The sequence below is a fragment of the Saprolegnia parasitica genome (genome assembly GCF_000151545.1).
Source record: "Saprolegnia parasitica CBS 223.65 unplaced genomic scaffold supercont2.52, whole genome shotgun sequence".
Classification (NCBI taxonomy): domain Eukaryota; phylum Oomycota; class Saprolegniomycetes; order Saprolegniales; family Saprolegniaceae; genus Saprolegnia; species Saprolegnia parasitica.
The window spans coordinates 174,002-188,363 of record NW_012156446.1 but is presented as its reverse complement, the minus strand read 5'-3'; the positions used below and the strand labels follow the sequence as shown (position 1 = coordinate 188,363).

General features: G+C 60.2%; 7 protein-coding genes across 7 annotated transcripts; all 7 read left to right on the top strand.

Moving 5' to 3' along the window:
- Positions 1–221: 221 nt before the first annotated feature.
- SPRG_10177 (hypothetical protein) lies at positions 222–1,223 on the top strand (the record flags this gene model as incomplete). The annotated part of the gene is made up of 1 exon (XM_012349322.1): positions 222–1,223. The coding sequence occupies one exon, from the start codon at positions 222–224 to the stop codon at positions 1,221–1,223; it is 1,002 nt and encodes a 333-aa protein (XP_012204712.1).
- Positions 1,224–1,932: 709 nt separating this feature from the next.
- On the top strand, positions 1,933–3,009 carry SPRG_10176 (hypothetical protein). The gene is made up of 2 exons (XM_012349321.1): positions 1,933–2,652; positions 2,676–3,009. Exons 1-2 carry the CDS (start codon positions 1,939–1,941, stop codon positions 2,931–2,933), a joined length of 972 nt encoding a protein of 323 aa, XP_012204711.1. The 5' UTR covers positions 1,933–1,938; the 3' UTR covers positions 2,934–3,009.
- Positions 3,010–3,264: 255 nt separating this feature from the next.
- On the top strand, positions 3,265–4,414 carry SPRG_10175 (hypothetical protein). The gene is made up of 4 exons (XM_012349320.1): positions 3,265–3,628; positions 3,671–3,956; positions 3,998–4,194; positions 4,241–4,414. Exons 1-4 carry the CDS (start codon positions 3,317–3,319, stop codon positions 4,397–4,399), a joined length of 954 nt encoding a protein of 317 aa, XP_012204710.1. The 5' UTR covers positions 3,265–3,316; the 3' UTR covers positions 4,400–4,414.
- Positions 4,415–4,686: 272 nt separating this feature from the next.
- On the top strand, positions 4,687–5,657 carry SPRG_10174 (hypothetical protein; the record flags this gene model as incomplete). The annotated part of the gene is made up of 2 exons (XM_012349319.1): positions 4,687–5,615; positions 5,645–5,657. 2 exons carry the CDS (start codon positions 4,687–4,689, stop codon positions 5,655–5,657), a joined length of 942 nt encoding a protein of 313 aa, XP_012204709.1.
- A 1,635-nt stretch (positions 5,658–7,292) lies between these two features.
- On the top strand, positions 7,293–7,898 carry SPRG_10173 (hypothetical protein; the record flags this gene model as incomplete). The annotated part of the gene is made up of 2 exons (XM_012349318.1): positions 7,293–7,301; positions 7,374–7,898. 2 exons carry the CDS (start codon positions 7,293–7,295, stop codon positions 7,896–7,898), a joined length of 534 nt encoding a protein of 177 aa, XP_012204708.1.
- Positions 7,899–7,940: 42 nt separating this feature from the next.
- SPRG_10172 (hypothetical protein) lies at positions 7,941–9,091 on the top strand (the record flags this gene model as incomplete). Its single annotated transcript, XM_012349317.1, has 7 exons — positions 7,941–7,997; positions 8,045–8,098; positions 8,138–8,171; positions 8,278–8,473; positions 8,520–8,584; positions 8,632–8,855; positions 8,906–9,091. 7 exons carry the CDS (start codon positions 7,941–7,943, stop codon positions 9,089–9,091), a joined length of 816 nt encoding a protein of 271 aa, XP_012204707.1.
- A 277-nt stretch (positions 9,092–9,368) lies between these two features.
- On the top strand, positions 9,369–12,252 carry SPRG_10171 (hypothetical protein; the record flags this gene model as incomplete). Its single annotated transcript, XM_012349316.1, has 9 exons — positions 9,369–9,459; positions 9,506–10,179; positions 10,224–10,381; positions 10,428–10,809; positions 10,857–10,997; positions 11,041–11,393; positions 11,436–11,751; positions 11,800–12,102; positions 12,148–12,252. Exons 1-9 carry the CDS (start codon positions 9,378–9,380, stop codon positions 12,250–12,252), a joined length of 2,514 nt encoding a protein of 837 aa, XP_012204706.1. The 5' UTR covers positions 9,369–9,377.
- Positions 12,253–14,362: the final 2,110 nt, after the last annotated feature.

Here is a 14,362-nt window from a genome sequence, read left to right as displayed (position 1 = left end):
CATCGAGCGGGAGGCAACGTAGATCGAATCTGCAACGCAACCAACCAGTGGCTGCTCGGTGCGATGGAGAACGACCGACCACCGCTTCGTATGGACTGCTGGCTTCTTTGGCGCCACCGAATACTTGCTGCAGAGCGCCATGTACCGTAGTTCAAGGTTGGGTGGGTTTGAGGTGGCGGCGCTCGACAGCCTCAGTTTTTATCTTTGCCCGAAACGCGCCGATGTCGATCGACCTGAACGCCACCGAGCGCACGCGCCTCCTGGAGCGAGCGACCACCGGCCTTGCAGACCTCGTGGCGTGGGCGGACGGCCTCCCGCCCAACAGCCACGTGCCACGGTCGCCGACGTGGGCCTCCGAGGTCTGCCGGCAGCAGCTCGTGTTCGAGCGCTGCCACAGCCTTGACGACGTGGTCGATCTGTACAAGGCGCCGTCGTCGTACCTCGGCGTCGACAACGCGCGCATCCTCTATGAAGCTACGACCGTAAACGCCAAGGTCGCGCTCAAGTGGGGCGTCTTCCGGTCGCCGATTCCGTTTGTGCGCGACCGCGACGCGTGCTACCTCGAGAGCTCGCAGCTCTTTGTTGACCGCCGTGGCCGCCGGGGCTTTGCCCGCTTCATCACGTCGTACCCGTTGCGCGCCATGGACTACCGGTCCGGCTACATTCGCGCCGACGTGCGCAACTGGGGTCTCGTGCTCCTCGAGTCTTCCGACCCCAAGGTCGTGGACGCCAGCGCGATCGTCGACGTGGACTGGAAGGGCCAGATGCCTGCGTGGGGCGCGTCCCACATGACGTCGCGCCGCGCCCAGAGCATCAAGCAGCTCCCCGCACTGCTTCGCAAGCGGCTCAAGGACCGATGCGGCCTCTGCCACGTAAAGCCCACGATCTTTGAGCTCGGACCGCGGCTGGTGCCGTGCCAAGTGTGCCGCAAGCCTCTCTGCACCCGCTGCCGCACCGCGGACGTTGCACCGGTGTGCGTCATCTGCCGACACCCGCGCGCGCCCCGCCCACCAACGCGGCCGTCTCGCGTTGCGTCTGACTTGGCGTCGACCGTGGGGTCTGCAGGCGACGCGCGGTCGCCACAAACATGTCGTCATGCCAACCGAGGGCAAGCCGGCGCCGAGAGCGGCTGGTTCACGCCCCAAGACCACCGTCGTCCCCGCGGCACGGGCCTGGACCTATCGTATGTCTCAGCCTACAAGGTGTCGACAGTACAGGAGTAGTCATCGACGTGCGCCATCGTATTTATCGCAGTAACCTTTGCAACACGAACGTCGGGTTATGGTTACCGGTATGGCTGCTGCGCTCGCAGAGGCGACCTGTTCTGACGTCGTAGCGATACCACGGTGCCCTCGAGATGCGATGCGGGTGGCCGTGGGTGGCGCAGTTGTGGCATTATTTCTTTCGCGCCACACCAGGTATTCGGTTTCGTCCGTGACGTGGCGGTCCCACGGGCAAGGGCGCATTTTTTTGCGACGATGACTCGACGCTCCAAGCCAGACAGATACCGCACGGTGCGAAGTCACGTGGGTGGTGCCGCGGCCATCGCCAAGTACCGGTACCTTGCGGCGCGCGTGTGAGGTACGTGCAAATGTAGCTGCCCGATATACGACTCGCGAACGGTACCGAAGGTCAGCGCTCGTGCTGGCGCCACGCTTGCCGCGGCTTCTCCCCAGCACGCTTGGGATCTATTCTGGAGTCCCACGGTCCACCCTCCCGCCCGCGGCGAGCGCAGCGCCGGCTTCAGCGCTCGTAGCGCTACGGCCCTCATGGGTCCACGACCTGACGCGCGGGCGTCCCACGGCAGCTCCCACGGCAGTCGCCGGCGCCATACAGCATACTACAGTACGTGCGGCCTATCACGTTCAATATTACACGCCGTCTGCGACAGATATGGAACGGAGCCGCCTCGTTGCCATTTTGGATTTCACCAAGACGATGGCAGCTATCGTTGACAAGAGCGCGATTCTTGCGACCGCGGGCCAAGGCATCAACGAACTCATTGCGTGGGCCACCGCGGGCGGCAAGCCGCCCGTCACCCACACGTACGAGGCCTGCCGCTGCCAACTGCGGCTCCCGACGCCACTCGACGACGTCGGCCGCCTCCTCGCGTCACCCAGCGATGCGGCCGCCGCGGCGTCGTACGTGCACGTTGACAAGTCGACGCTCCTGCAGACGATCGAGAGCAACCATTTGCAGGTCGAGCTGCGCTACGGCATCTTCAAGGCGCCGGTGCCCTTCATGCGCGACCGCGACGCTACCTACATCGAGTGCTTCAAGCATTTCACGGACGGCCATGGCCGGCGCGGCGTCGCGCGCTACCTCACGTCGCACGAGCTCCCGACAACGACACCCAACGCGAGCTACGTTCGCGTCGATATCCGGACGTGGGGCATTGTCGTCGTCGAGTCCAGCGACCCGCTCGTGCTCCATGCGAGCTCGGTGGTTGACGTCGACTGGAAGAGCGTGTCGGCGTACATTGGGTCGCACATGACGACGCGCCGCGCGCAGAGCGTCAAGCACCTCGACACGGTGGTTCGCGCGTCGCTCAAGAAGCTATTTGAGCGCTGCTCCATGTGCCTCACCAAGCCGTCAAGCTTTGAGCGCGCCAACAACTTTGCCGCGTGCGTCGGGTGCGCCAAGCCGCTCTGCGTCGGCTGCAAAGACATTGGCAGCCGCGCGTCCGGGTGGCCATCTGCCTCGCGTGCGCGGGCGCAAAGGCGCGCGCCAAGGTGCCCACCCGGGAGACGCTTCTCGAGTCGGAGGCGTCGACCGTCGAGTCCGACACCAAGTCCCCGACTGTGCACCGGACGCCCCGGCGCATGTCGTGCGAGAGCGGCTGGCTCACGCCGCAGTACCATCGACCCCGCCGGCCGACCGAGGCGCCATTGGACCTAACGTATCTCGCGTCCTTTCAGGGCAACACCGCATAGATTGGATATGCGTTGTAGCCTAGCCTAGTCGTATTTAAGGTGTAGTAATCCCACCACCCAGCGCTGAACAAACCAAGTGGCTCGCACCCAAAAACGTCAATTGACATTTGCCGCAGACGACGTAACGATGCCACGTCGACGCAAAGGACCGGTAAGAAGAGGCACTGCCACCACGCCGCAGAGCTACACACAGAGTCCCGCCGCATGGTCCGTCCGAGTGTCCTGCTGCGTGTCCGGCGGCGTCTTCGGCCTGGAAGGCTGTCATCCTCAGTATACAAAAACAAGTGATTTGATCGACGCGATGCCATTGGCTGCTTAAAAATCGGCGCAAGGCCATTGGGCGCAGCCGCAGAAAGGTCGAAGGACGGGCGGCGATAGATACGATGGCGATGCTCTTCCTCTCGGGGCTGGCCATGGCCTCCTACTTCCTCGCGCTCTGCTACATGCTCATGACGTTCATCAGCGTCTCCAAGCTCTACGCGACGCGGCACAAGAATGCGTCCATGTCCCGCACGACGCAGCTCCTCCTCATGACCATCTCGCTCGGCTGTCTCTTCCGCACGGCGACGTTCACCACGCTGTGCTTCCTCGACTTTCAGCACACGGATGCGTCCTTGTCGCCGTTGAGCGCGCGCTTCCAGGTCCCGGACGACACGCCGCACGCAGAAGAGTCGGACCTCTCCTTCTACAACAAGGTTCATGGCGTTGCCAATAGGACGTCTTCCAATGTGCGGTAGGTTGTCGCCGTCCTCTTCAACCTGCCCGACTACCTCTTCGTGTCGGCGTACCTCCTCGTCGTGTTGCTCTGGGCCGAGACTTTCCAGTCGTCGCGCCGCCACTGGTTCTCGGCCGATCAGTTCCACCGCAAGTGGATGGTCTTCTACCTCATCTTCAACGGCGGTCTGTACCTCACGCAGGTCGTGCTCTACGGGCTTCTCTTCCTCAAGGAAGACGGCGCCATCGCTGGCATCTTTGACAACGACGCTGGCACGCGCCTCGCCTTGATCCCGTCGCTTATCTTTTGTACGTTTCTGGCTTAAATTGTGCACTGAGGATGGGCGTAGACACGGTCGCCGCCGCCGACTTGGCGCTGCCTGCCATCATCCTCGGCACGTGGATGTACCTCTCCGTGACGCTCTCGGGCTTTCCGTACAAGTCGGTGCACGCCAAGGCCAAGCTCTCCAAGGTCGGGCGCGTCGCGCTCGTGTGGAGCCTCGGGCGCATTCTGTACAGCGTCATGATTCTGCTGACGTTCACCAAGGTACCGTGTACTATGCTCCACATAGAGTCACAACAGGCTCGTGCAGGGCTGGTTCAACACGGAGAAGGATACGGTCTCGATGCAGTCGATGCTCCTCGTTGCCCTCTTTGTCCTTGCAGAGATCACGCCGATTTACTCACTCCTCGACTCGGATCTGCTCATGATGCTCTCGACCGACGACTACCTCCCGCTCGGCGACAAGTAATCGCGTGGCTAAGGCACTACTGTTGTGTTCCGATTCCATATTGCGGGCTGGGCAGCGCTGTCTTCACTTGCACTGCAGTACCACTCCAATATCCTAGCCGAACTGGTAGATTTCTCACCAAGGCAGTATTTACTCCCCAGCAGCCAGCCCTCCATCGGCAACCAGTCGCTGCGTTCAAAATGACCACCCTGTATTTACGGGCACGTGATGTTAGCAACCCTATTCTTGGACGAGGTCCGGTGGGTTCCAACGGCAGATGCGAAAGTGCTTCCCTTCAGCGCATACGCATGGCCAGTTACAAGCACGATGTGTCCGTGGCCGTTGCGTGGGGATTCTCGGCGCGCGTCGCTCTCTTCGTCATCGTCTACTTGCAGCTCGTCGTTGGGCTCATCTACTTCGCTCTCCTCGGTCTCATCCTCTTTAGCTTTACGGACATCCAAACGCGCATCACGCAAACCACGGCTCCGCGCGCTTACGGCGCCATCTTCTTCGCCATTGCGGCACTCTACCTTTTCTCGATGGTGCCTTGTCGCTTGACCACGCGCAAGGACAGCGTGCAGCCGTTACCGACACCCTCTCGCTTTCACATGCCGCTGCGGCTCCTGCTGGGCCTCGGCCACTCGGGATCGCTGGTGTGCGAGGCCTTCTTCGCCTTCGTCATGGCCAAGACGCTCACAGACTACCGCGTCGCGTGGGCATACAGCTTCTGCCTCGTGCTGCACGGCATCACGATCGCGTCCTTGCTGTCGCGTGAGGGCATGTCTCGCCCACAGCTCGTCGTCGTCGGCCTCGTTGACTCACTCTTTGCGTGCGGGCTTTCCGTCGGCTTCCCGCTCTGTCAAGTCGTGCTCCCGCTGGTGCACTTCCTCCTCTTCACCAACCAGAGCCAAGGCCACGACTTCAACTGGTACGCCAACTACTTGACGTCTGTGCGCCTACTCTTTGCGACGTCGCCGCTCAAGGCCATCACGGCCATCTGTCCCAGCATCGTCGTCTGCAGTACACTGCGCGGCGCTCTGGACGTCGCCCGCCCCGGCAGTATGATTCACATGCAGCCCATCACGGACCAGAAGCCTCGTCCGACACGCATCCTCCGGCGTCTCCTGCTGTTCAACGGCCTTGTCTGCGTCGGTGTCTCGGCGGCGACGTTGCACGCGGTGCTGCGGGCAAGCCCATGTCCGAGCCACTGCCGGTACGAGACAAAGCCGTGGTTTGCGTCGGCCTGCACCTGCAACTACGCCCGAGTCAACTGCCATGAAGAACCAACGACCGCCGACGTCGCCTCGTACTTTACGCCGGCGCTGCTGGGGAAAGAGCTTATGATATTGCACACGGTGCACTGCTCGCTGGCGACGGGATTGCCGGCGCACACGCTGTCGTCCTTCCCCCAGCTCTACTCGTACAGCATCGAGTTCTCCGACATGGTGACATTCCAGTCACCGCGTATCCACCGTCACTCACCATCGTTTACATTCGGTACAGCCGCCTCACACGTGTGCCGTTGGCGTTGCAGCGGCCGCCACCGAACGTTATTGCCATCCATCTACTTGGCGCGCCGATCACGATTTCACCAGACGTCTGGGCCGCCTGGCAGCACGTGAATGCGCTCTGGCTCTCCAACACGACCCTCGACGCCATCCCGGACGTCGTGGCTACCTATGCCAGTTTGCAGAGGCTCGTTTGAGCGGCAACAACATCTCGACGGTCCCTCAATTCCTTGCCAAACTCCCGCTGCTGGACCGCGTCTACCTCGACGGCAACCCGATCTCCGAGTTTCCGATCGATTTCCTCGAAGCACACCCAAAAGCGCTCATCTCACTGGACCACACGCTCATCACGACGGTGCCGCCGTCGCCGATTGCCATGAAGGCCATTGAGAGCGGCACGATGAACCTCCGAGGCACCCCGTGGTGCGACGGGAATATCGGACACTCGTACTGTGGTGCGACCTGTGACGCGACGTGCGCACTTGTGCACTGGGGAAACTACTTTTGCGATCTGTCGTGCAACTCGAAGGCATGTCGCGGCGACGATGGAGACTGTGCGTATCGTTAGTATGCTTGACAAAAATGGACTTTCGCGCCAGGAAAGTGATGAAATTAACTGTCTAAAGTGCTTTTTATGAATGGAAATGTAGTGACGTTTTTCAAACTACCTAGCGAATAGAAAGCCACGCTGCCGAGTACGAGCACTCTGACGAGAGCGAAATCCATCAATTCACATGACGGTTTGGACGGGCTCCTTGTATCTCGCGTGTCATTGGTGCGGATAAAATGAAGTGCACCAATCAAAGCGCTTCGCCGTGTTCAACATCAAGCACGGGCCGTTGGATCGCCACCGCACTTGCTCCGTGGTATTCCCGAGTACTTCATCGACGAAGAATGCTTTGCAGAAGCTGACACGTGTGCAAAATTCCCCTGCAAGTACCGATAAGTTCTGGTTTTTTCTACCTTTTTGCGGTCGTCCCTACGATTGGGAATGTAGGTCAACGCAGGCTCGCCAGCCTAATTTCCGCCTCTGAGCGCAAGCCATGAATGACCCGGTTGCTCTCTTCGCCTCTCGTAGAGTCTGTATTCCGTGATGGTGTTGAGGTGGCGTGAATGAGCCAATGTCAATCGAGGGGCGGCCCCTGCCAGCGCCGATCTTGTTGGATGCCTCCGTACGCCGTGCCCATTGGCTTAAATCACGGGCCTTTGGCCAATCGTCGCCGCGTGATGGTGACAAGGCATCTAATTGACAAAAACAGGTATCCTACCATCACTCTTGCATCCGAGTGTTGGTATCATGCCCATACCAATTCCAAGCTTAATTAGATTCCTGGCTTGCGATTGGTGGAAATGAACTTCGAACTGCCAAGAAGAGGGTCGACCGACACTCGTTGGTCCGGAACCCCATGAGCAAGGTACGGTCGGTGGCTTCGCCCTCACGGCTGCTGACGCCGTCTACCCAGGTAGCCGCCAAGCGCCGGCGCCAGGATCCGCCCGAGGTCAACAAGTTCCTCGACCTCATGCGCCACGGCCAAACGATGCGCTCGACAGCGGCGGCGCTCCTTGGCCAAGAAAGCCACCGAGCCATCTACCTCAACCAAGCGCTGGACGCCTTCCAGCAAGCGCTCGTCTTCTCGGCGTACGTCCCCGCGCTGCAGACGCAGATGTGCCTGGAGCACATCCGCGAGACGCAGGTGGACCTCCTCATCGTTTCCAAGCTCCTGAATCGCCAGCAGCTTCACGTGCGCACATCGATGCCCAACGAGCAGCCGTCGCGCCGCGCCGTCAAGGTGCTCGTACCCGCGCTGCCCAAGTCTTTGTTTGGCGACGACGGCAAGCTCGCGCTGGCTAAGATTTCGCCTCGCTTCCCAAAGGCGGCGCCGCTGCTGCTGCTCCCGACGCCGCAAGAACGCCCCGCGAAGAAGGCCAAGCTCGAGACGCCGCCAACGCTCTTAGCGATCGCAGAAACCCTCTTGGCCCTCGCAGGCCCTACGCTGCGCCGTAATCTATAATAACTATGACATTACTATACTTTGATGCGTGTCAGTTTCGAAATGACCGACGTGGACGTGTGGAAGCAACGCTGCCTCGCTGCGTGCGACGACCTCGAGGTAGACGGAGTACGGGTGCACAGCTCGCTAGGAGTATCGTGTCGCAGGAGGAATACCAACAAGCGCTTCATGAGGTCCAGTACCGCGCTGCCAAGACCAAGGTGCTAAAAGTGCCTGGTCTTGTCAATCAGTGCTTATAGGCGGAGACGCCGCTCGTACCCTCCAAGGAGCTTCGTAAGCTACTACAGAAAGAGTCCGACTATGTCGCCCGCAGCAAATATCCTTTTCTCTGCCGACAGGATCAGTGTGTTCAACATGTCAATCGCTCCGATACATTCAGCTACGATGCTCGAGTGGAGCCACGTCGCAGATCGCATTGACGCCGTTGTCTTGGACGACGAAAAGCAGCATCGGAGCGCCCAAGCCCAAGAGACCATGAGCCAGCTGCAAGCTCTCTGCAGCACGTTCCAGTGCAAGCTCGACCGCGTCGCAGATGACCTCTATACAGAGTACCGCCGGAATTGCCAGTGTGTTTGGTGCGTCCGACTGGATGGCGCTGGAAACCTCACTTGGCAGTAGCAGGCAGTCACCGTATCAAGGCATCCAAGCTCTGGAGCTGTATACACGCGACCAAGCCGTGCTTCAGCGTCGAATCATTCTCCTATCGACATGCGGCTCACTATGGATGCAGTAGACTGTCCCGTCGCTGCGAGAGAGCAAGGATGGGGCGACCATGAGCGCTTCCACGTCAACCACGCACTAGAGAGCGCGAAGAAGCGTATTCAAGCCGAGCACGCGACGTACGAAGAGCGCCTGCGCGCGCAAGTGGACATAGAGATGCACAAGCCTCTCGACGAGCCTCGTTTGTGGGAGACCCGCCGCGATATGCTCGTCTCTCGGCAGCGCGTCGCGCTCGAGGTTCGCGCCGCTGGTGCTCGAGCTGCGTGAGAGAAGTGTTGATACTGTAGGTAGCCCATCGCCAGCAAAAGGTGACGCTGCGTAACTTGACCCGACAACACCTGCGCCACCTTGTCGAGATTGACTGCCACGATATGGTCTGCCAATACACGGCGCTGGTCACCGACCAGCACGAGGCGGGCATGCGAGCACTGCGGCAGTGGGTGAAAGCTCTCCTGTACGTCCAGAAATGGTGATGTTTACTAGTACAGAAGATAGTAAAGCTACTGGTGTAGAGACGACGTTCAAGCGCAGACCGCGGATGCTGTGGTACAAGCAGAGAGTCGCTGCGACGCCGACACGAGCCGTTTATGAATGGCACGTGGATCGGGCGTGCGCGACTGTGATTGGGTGGTGCGGGTTGTTTATTCGCTTGGTCAGTACATTTATGCCGAATACAGTGATTAAATGTGCCATTTTTAATGCAGATTAGAACTAGATAAGCTATTCACATGGTGGCAGCGCGACGGTTGAGGATTTCCGATGGTGCTTCGGCCCGCCAAGCTCCCGCCCAACAAGAAGACGATCGAGGAGGTCGTCTTGACGCGCAAGACCTTTACGCCCCGTAAGCACCTCGTAGCCCGACCTCATACTACCGCGCGCACTTGTAGATGCCCATCCAGCGACAGCGCAGGCCGCCAGCAACCGCCCGACGCGGGCGCGCCGGCGACCTGTCGCGACGGCGCCGACGCTGATTCCACCCCCGGGCATGCTGGACGCGCCGTACTCGGCCTTTGGAGACGTGACCGTTCAAGCGCTCTCACACCAGCTAGCTACGCTGACTGAACGCATGGAGACGCTCGAGGCGGCGCACGACCACCACCACGTGCTGGAGCAGGATCCGTTCGAGGCCGAGCTCGCGGCCGTGACGCAGATGCGGCCGCTGTCGCACCCCGAGACGGACCCCAAGATGGCCGCCAAGGTCACGCACGCCGTCAAGGAGATGCACGCGACCGTGCACCGGCTCGACCGCGTCTTCTTCGACATCACGTCCACCGAGAACAAGCGCAGCCACGCGGCGACAGTCATGGTCGCGGCCGTTCGCGGGTACCTCGTGCGGAAGCGCCACCGCAGCGCGATGCGATTCCTCGGCCGATGGCGCCACAAGTGCGCGCGCGCCTTTGTCGACAGCCTCGCGCGCTTCTCGCTCCGCGTGTACCGCGCGGATGCGGCCGTGGACGCGATGCGGGAGCGCGCGCGCCTCCGGACGCTCGGCGTCTTCCTCGAGCAGCTCCACGACGTCGTGGTGCTCACGCGACCGGTCCGCCGCCAGCGCCACCAGCAGGTACGCTCCGCACATCCTCGCGCCTCGTATAAACATCGAAGTAGGTCGAAGCGCGCTTCCGGGTCAAGATGGCAGCGCTCCTCAGAAGCATGTTTTTCGGCTGGAAGACCGTCGCGATTGGGCCCCGCAGTCGAAAGCACGTGCTTGAGGCCTACCGCGGGCGGTACGCCAAGTGCCGAGAACGCCTCGAGCTCCTTCAGCGGTGAGCTTGGAAGACCATTGATATCAAAGCTCATGGATTGTGCTAGGTACCGCGTCATTTCCCAGGAAATGGTCAAGGACGAGCTGCAGAAAGACACGATTCGAATCATCCGCGAGCGGTCCGTGTACCACAAGCGGCGCATGTACTTTCGCCTCCTGCGAGACTGCGTTTGGTTGCCGCTGCAAGCCAACATTCTCAAGGCCGACACACACTTTGAGACGTCGATGGTGCGCAAGGTCGCCACGGCGTGGGTCGCCCACTTTCGCAACTTTCAACTCGAGCGCGAGATTCAAAAGCTCAACGAGAAGCGGACGTTTGAGCGCTTTCCGCAGCACTACAACATCCGCCGCATCGAGTACCACTACCGCCGGACGGTCCTCACCAAGCATTTGCGCGCGTGGGGCCAGCTCAACCGCCGCCTCAAGACGGTATTTGTTTCAAGTAAGTATCAGTGTATCAATATTGCAAAATGCAGGTGCAAAAGCGGTACGAGCTGGCCGCGCGCCGGTCACTGCGGCACATGTTGCTCCTGTGGCGCGTGCGGTCGGCGTACCAGCACTCGCTTCGGGGCACGGTCATCGACGAGTGGCGCAGCTACTGCCACCGCGTCTTCCAGGTAGGCAGGGTCCAAGTTGGGTGCACTCAGACGCTGCGTACAGGTGCCGTTCCAAGCGTGGGTGCTCTACGTGGTCCGGCGCAAGCAGCGCCATACGTCCCAGGCCAACTTGATCCGCGCGTACCACCGCCGCCAGGCGCGGCACACGGCGTACTCGTTTTTCCGCGTCTGGAAACACCAAACTATGTTTGGCCACGTCGAGGGCATCCACACCCGCGTGCAGCTCATCTCGACGCTCGAGCAGCAAAAGATGTACTGCCTCTCGCTCGAGGCCAACGCGCTACAATACCAGTCGATGATCGCCGACCTCCAAACGGCGCTTACGGACGAGCAAGCGCGGCTCGCGGCCAAAGAGGCCGAGCTCGAAAAGCTCGTGCTTGAGACCCAGGCCACGCGGTGCGATGTGCCATCGCGCACTACGTTCTTAGTTTATGGTAGGTTTGCCATGCACAATGCGGAGCAGCAGATCGCGCGCACACAGAGCTTGCTCAACGCTGTCCGCGACATCCACCCTGGCAGCATCAAGCGCATCGAGCGCTTGTACAGTCAAGAGAGCGTCCTTGCCGGCGAACTCAGCGACGTCGTGCACTTCCACATCGCCCGAACGGCCGACGACCAGGCCGCCGAGGCCGCCGCGAACGAGGCGCGCGTCCTGCAAGAGCACATGCAAGTGCGTGCCGAGGACGACCAGCGGCTCTTGCGGCGCGTCAAGTGGGTGCTCTCGCGCCTGGACCTCAACTACAACTACGACGAGGTCCGTTGGACACCATGGATTGCAGCGTGGCATTTTCTATGGCTGTAGTACCACGAGTCGTTGCTGGGGGCACCGTTGCACGAGTCGACCGTGCCGTACTTGGCACAGATGAACCAGATGTACGCACTCTTCGAGTTCCTTCGGTCGGGCGAAACGGCGTCGCTCCTCGAGGAGAACGTGCCAATGACAAAGGATGAGGTGCCGCTGGGCCCGTCGCTGCTCGTGCCCTCGGACGTGGCGCCCGAGAGCGCCGTCCGCCGCCCCAACCTCATTGCGTCCGACGGCATGTGGCACAAATTTGTGCAAAACGTCGCGCAAAAGTTCCCGCCCAAGCGCCACGTGCCCATCCAAGTGCGATAGTTCAATGTCTTTTGCAGTTGTAAATGCCGTGTGTAGGACCGCATCATCAGCTACGCGCTCAACCGCGACGAAGCCAAGCGGATTGCGGCCTTCAACGAGGACAAACCGACCATCTACAGGTCGTGGTGTAGCAGCGATTGATCTCACATCGGAGTAGACGCGTGTACGCCACAATGAAGCCCAACGAGACGGACGACGAGGACGAAGCCAATGACAGCGAGACGGCGTAACAAGTCCGACGGACCTGTTTATGGAGCCTTGACCATCTTCAATATGGTTGCGTATGGATTTGGCTCCACACACACACCAGTCGTGCGAGAAATTGGCCTCAGCCGAGATACCTCGCATGATTGTGTTTCAAGGGGATGACACACGAATATCCATAGCTATAGCGTCGGAAACGAATCCAAATATGTGGGCGGCCAGAACGTTTTGTCTATAAAGTTGTGTGGTGAGGGTGGATCAGGCCAGAATTGTCCAGCACCATTCAAAGGACTCGGCCCACGTTGGTTGTAACGAAAGGTGTGTGTTACAATCATCGATCATCTTCCCATGATGGGACGGCAACCTTCAACCGTCTGAGACTAGTGGTACGTAGCCTACTATAATAGTACGTACCACTGAGTCGGCGTGCGGTGTATATGGATTAAACATCCTTAGCATCTGTGTTCTATGTAAATCCCGCGCACCAGATATGCAGGTGATGCTGACACCAGACTTTGGCCAGTCCAACTACGCCTGCGTCAAGCAACAGGACCATCGCACATACAGTGAGTAGCTCTATCAGTTCTGGCACGAAAGATACCAAGGCATTACAATGGTCCCCCTATCACTCTGGCCGGTAATCACGTCGTCCGGTCACTATGGGAGACCGGTGCGCGTCGACGAGAAACAATTGAGAGCTATCGATCAACCAAGCTCACAGCAAACTAGACGTAAACCTAATGGGGACCTCGAGGGAGGATCTGGGTTGCTGGCGCGGGGGAGGATCATGGTGTTTTTGTTCTTGCTCGTGGACGAAATGAGGCTCGGGGATGCTGCTTGATTATCCTCGAGTCCAGCTTCCAACTGGTCACGACCGAAACAGCCGGACACATCAGATTGAGTGGCAAGGGCTCGGCCCTCAATCGTAGTTTTGATTTTGCAACGCCATGCTCCAGTCTCTCTTGACGTTGGTAGCTGCGGGTCTTACGGCTGCCGTCGCGGCGCCGTCCGCGGTTCTTCCGAGTGCTTGCTACTCGCCCTTTCACCTCGATGCGTACCCACTCAACGACCCGAGTCTCTTCAACTACACCACGCTCAGCGCCGGTATGCACGACGACTTCGCGCTCATGCAGCCGCTCGTCCACGCTGTGCGGACGTACTACTCGTCGTACTATGGCGTCGACGTGACGCCAATCGCCGCTGCCCACAACGTCCCGCTCTATCTCGGTGTCTACATGACATCCGAGGCCTGGTACAGTCACCAAGTCGAGGCTGCGATCGTGGGGGCTGTCAACTACCCAGCGACCGTCAAGGCGATTCTCGTCGGCAACGAAAACGTCGTGCCGTACGGCATCTACACCACGTCGTACATCACGGACCAGATGCAGTACATCAAGTCCGAGGTTGCCCGGCGCTCCAACGGGACCGTCAACGTCCAGGTCGGGACCGTCCAACGCGTCTCCGAGTGGCTCAACGCCGACATCCGAGCCAATATGGTGGCGCTTGCAAATGCGTCGGACATCATCGGCGTCAACATCTACCCGTTCTTCAGTAGCGGGTACGACGTCAACAAGCCGGTAGCGATCCTTGACGCTCTCTGGAACGAGATGCTCAAGGTGTACCCAGCATCAAAGCTGCGGCTGACGGAGACAGGGTACGCCACGGCCGGCAACAACCTAACGACGGTGACGCCCACCGTGGTGCCCAGCCTCGCGAACGCAATGGGCTTCTACAACGGCCTCGTTCAGTGGTCGCCGGCGGCTGGCGGCGGCGAAGCGTTTTGGTACACGTTCTTTGATCCGCGCGCAGACGACAAGACGCAACCCGAGCCGTTTGAGACGTACTTTGGCTACTACACGGCCAAGGGGCAGCCAAAAGCAGCCAATTTTCCCGTGGCCGTAAACCCAGTTTTCATCCCGCCAACACCGACGCCCACACCGACGCCCACACCGACGCCCACACCTACACCGACGCCAACACCGACGCCGACGCCGACACCGACGCCGACACCGACGTCAACACCGACACCGACGCCGACACCGACGTC

What these genes read in the sequence shown, in the direction of transcription:
- SPRG_10175 (XM_012349320.1), top strand. Translation starts at nt 3,317, where the DNA reads ATGGCGATGCTCTTCCTCTCGGGGCTGGCCATGGCCTCCTACTTCCTC. An exon ending in ACCTCTCCTTCTACAACAAG is followed by an intron (nt 3,629 to 3,670) that starts GTTCATGGCGTT and finishes AATGTGCGGTAG; the next exon opens with GTTGTCGCCGTCCTCTTCAA. An exon ending in GATCCCGTCGCTTATCTTTT is followed by an intron (nt 3,957 to 3,997) that starts GTACGTTTCTGG and finishes GGATGGGCGTAG; the next exon opens with ACACGGTCGCCGCCGCCGAC.
- SPRG_10176 (XM_012349321.1), top strand. Translation starts at nt 1,939, where the DNA reads ATGGCAGCTATCGTTGACAAGAGCGCGATTCTTGCGACCGCGGGCCAA.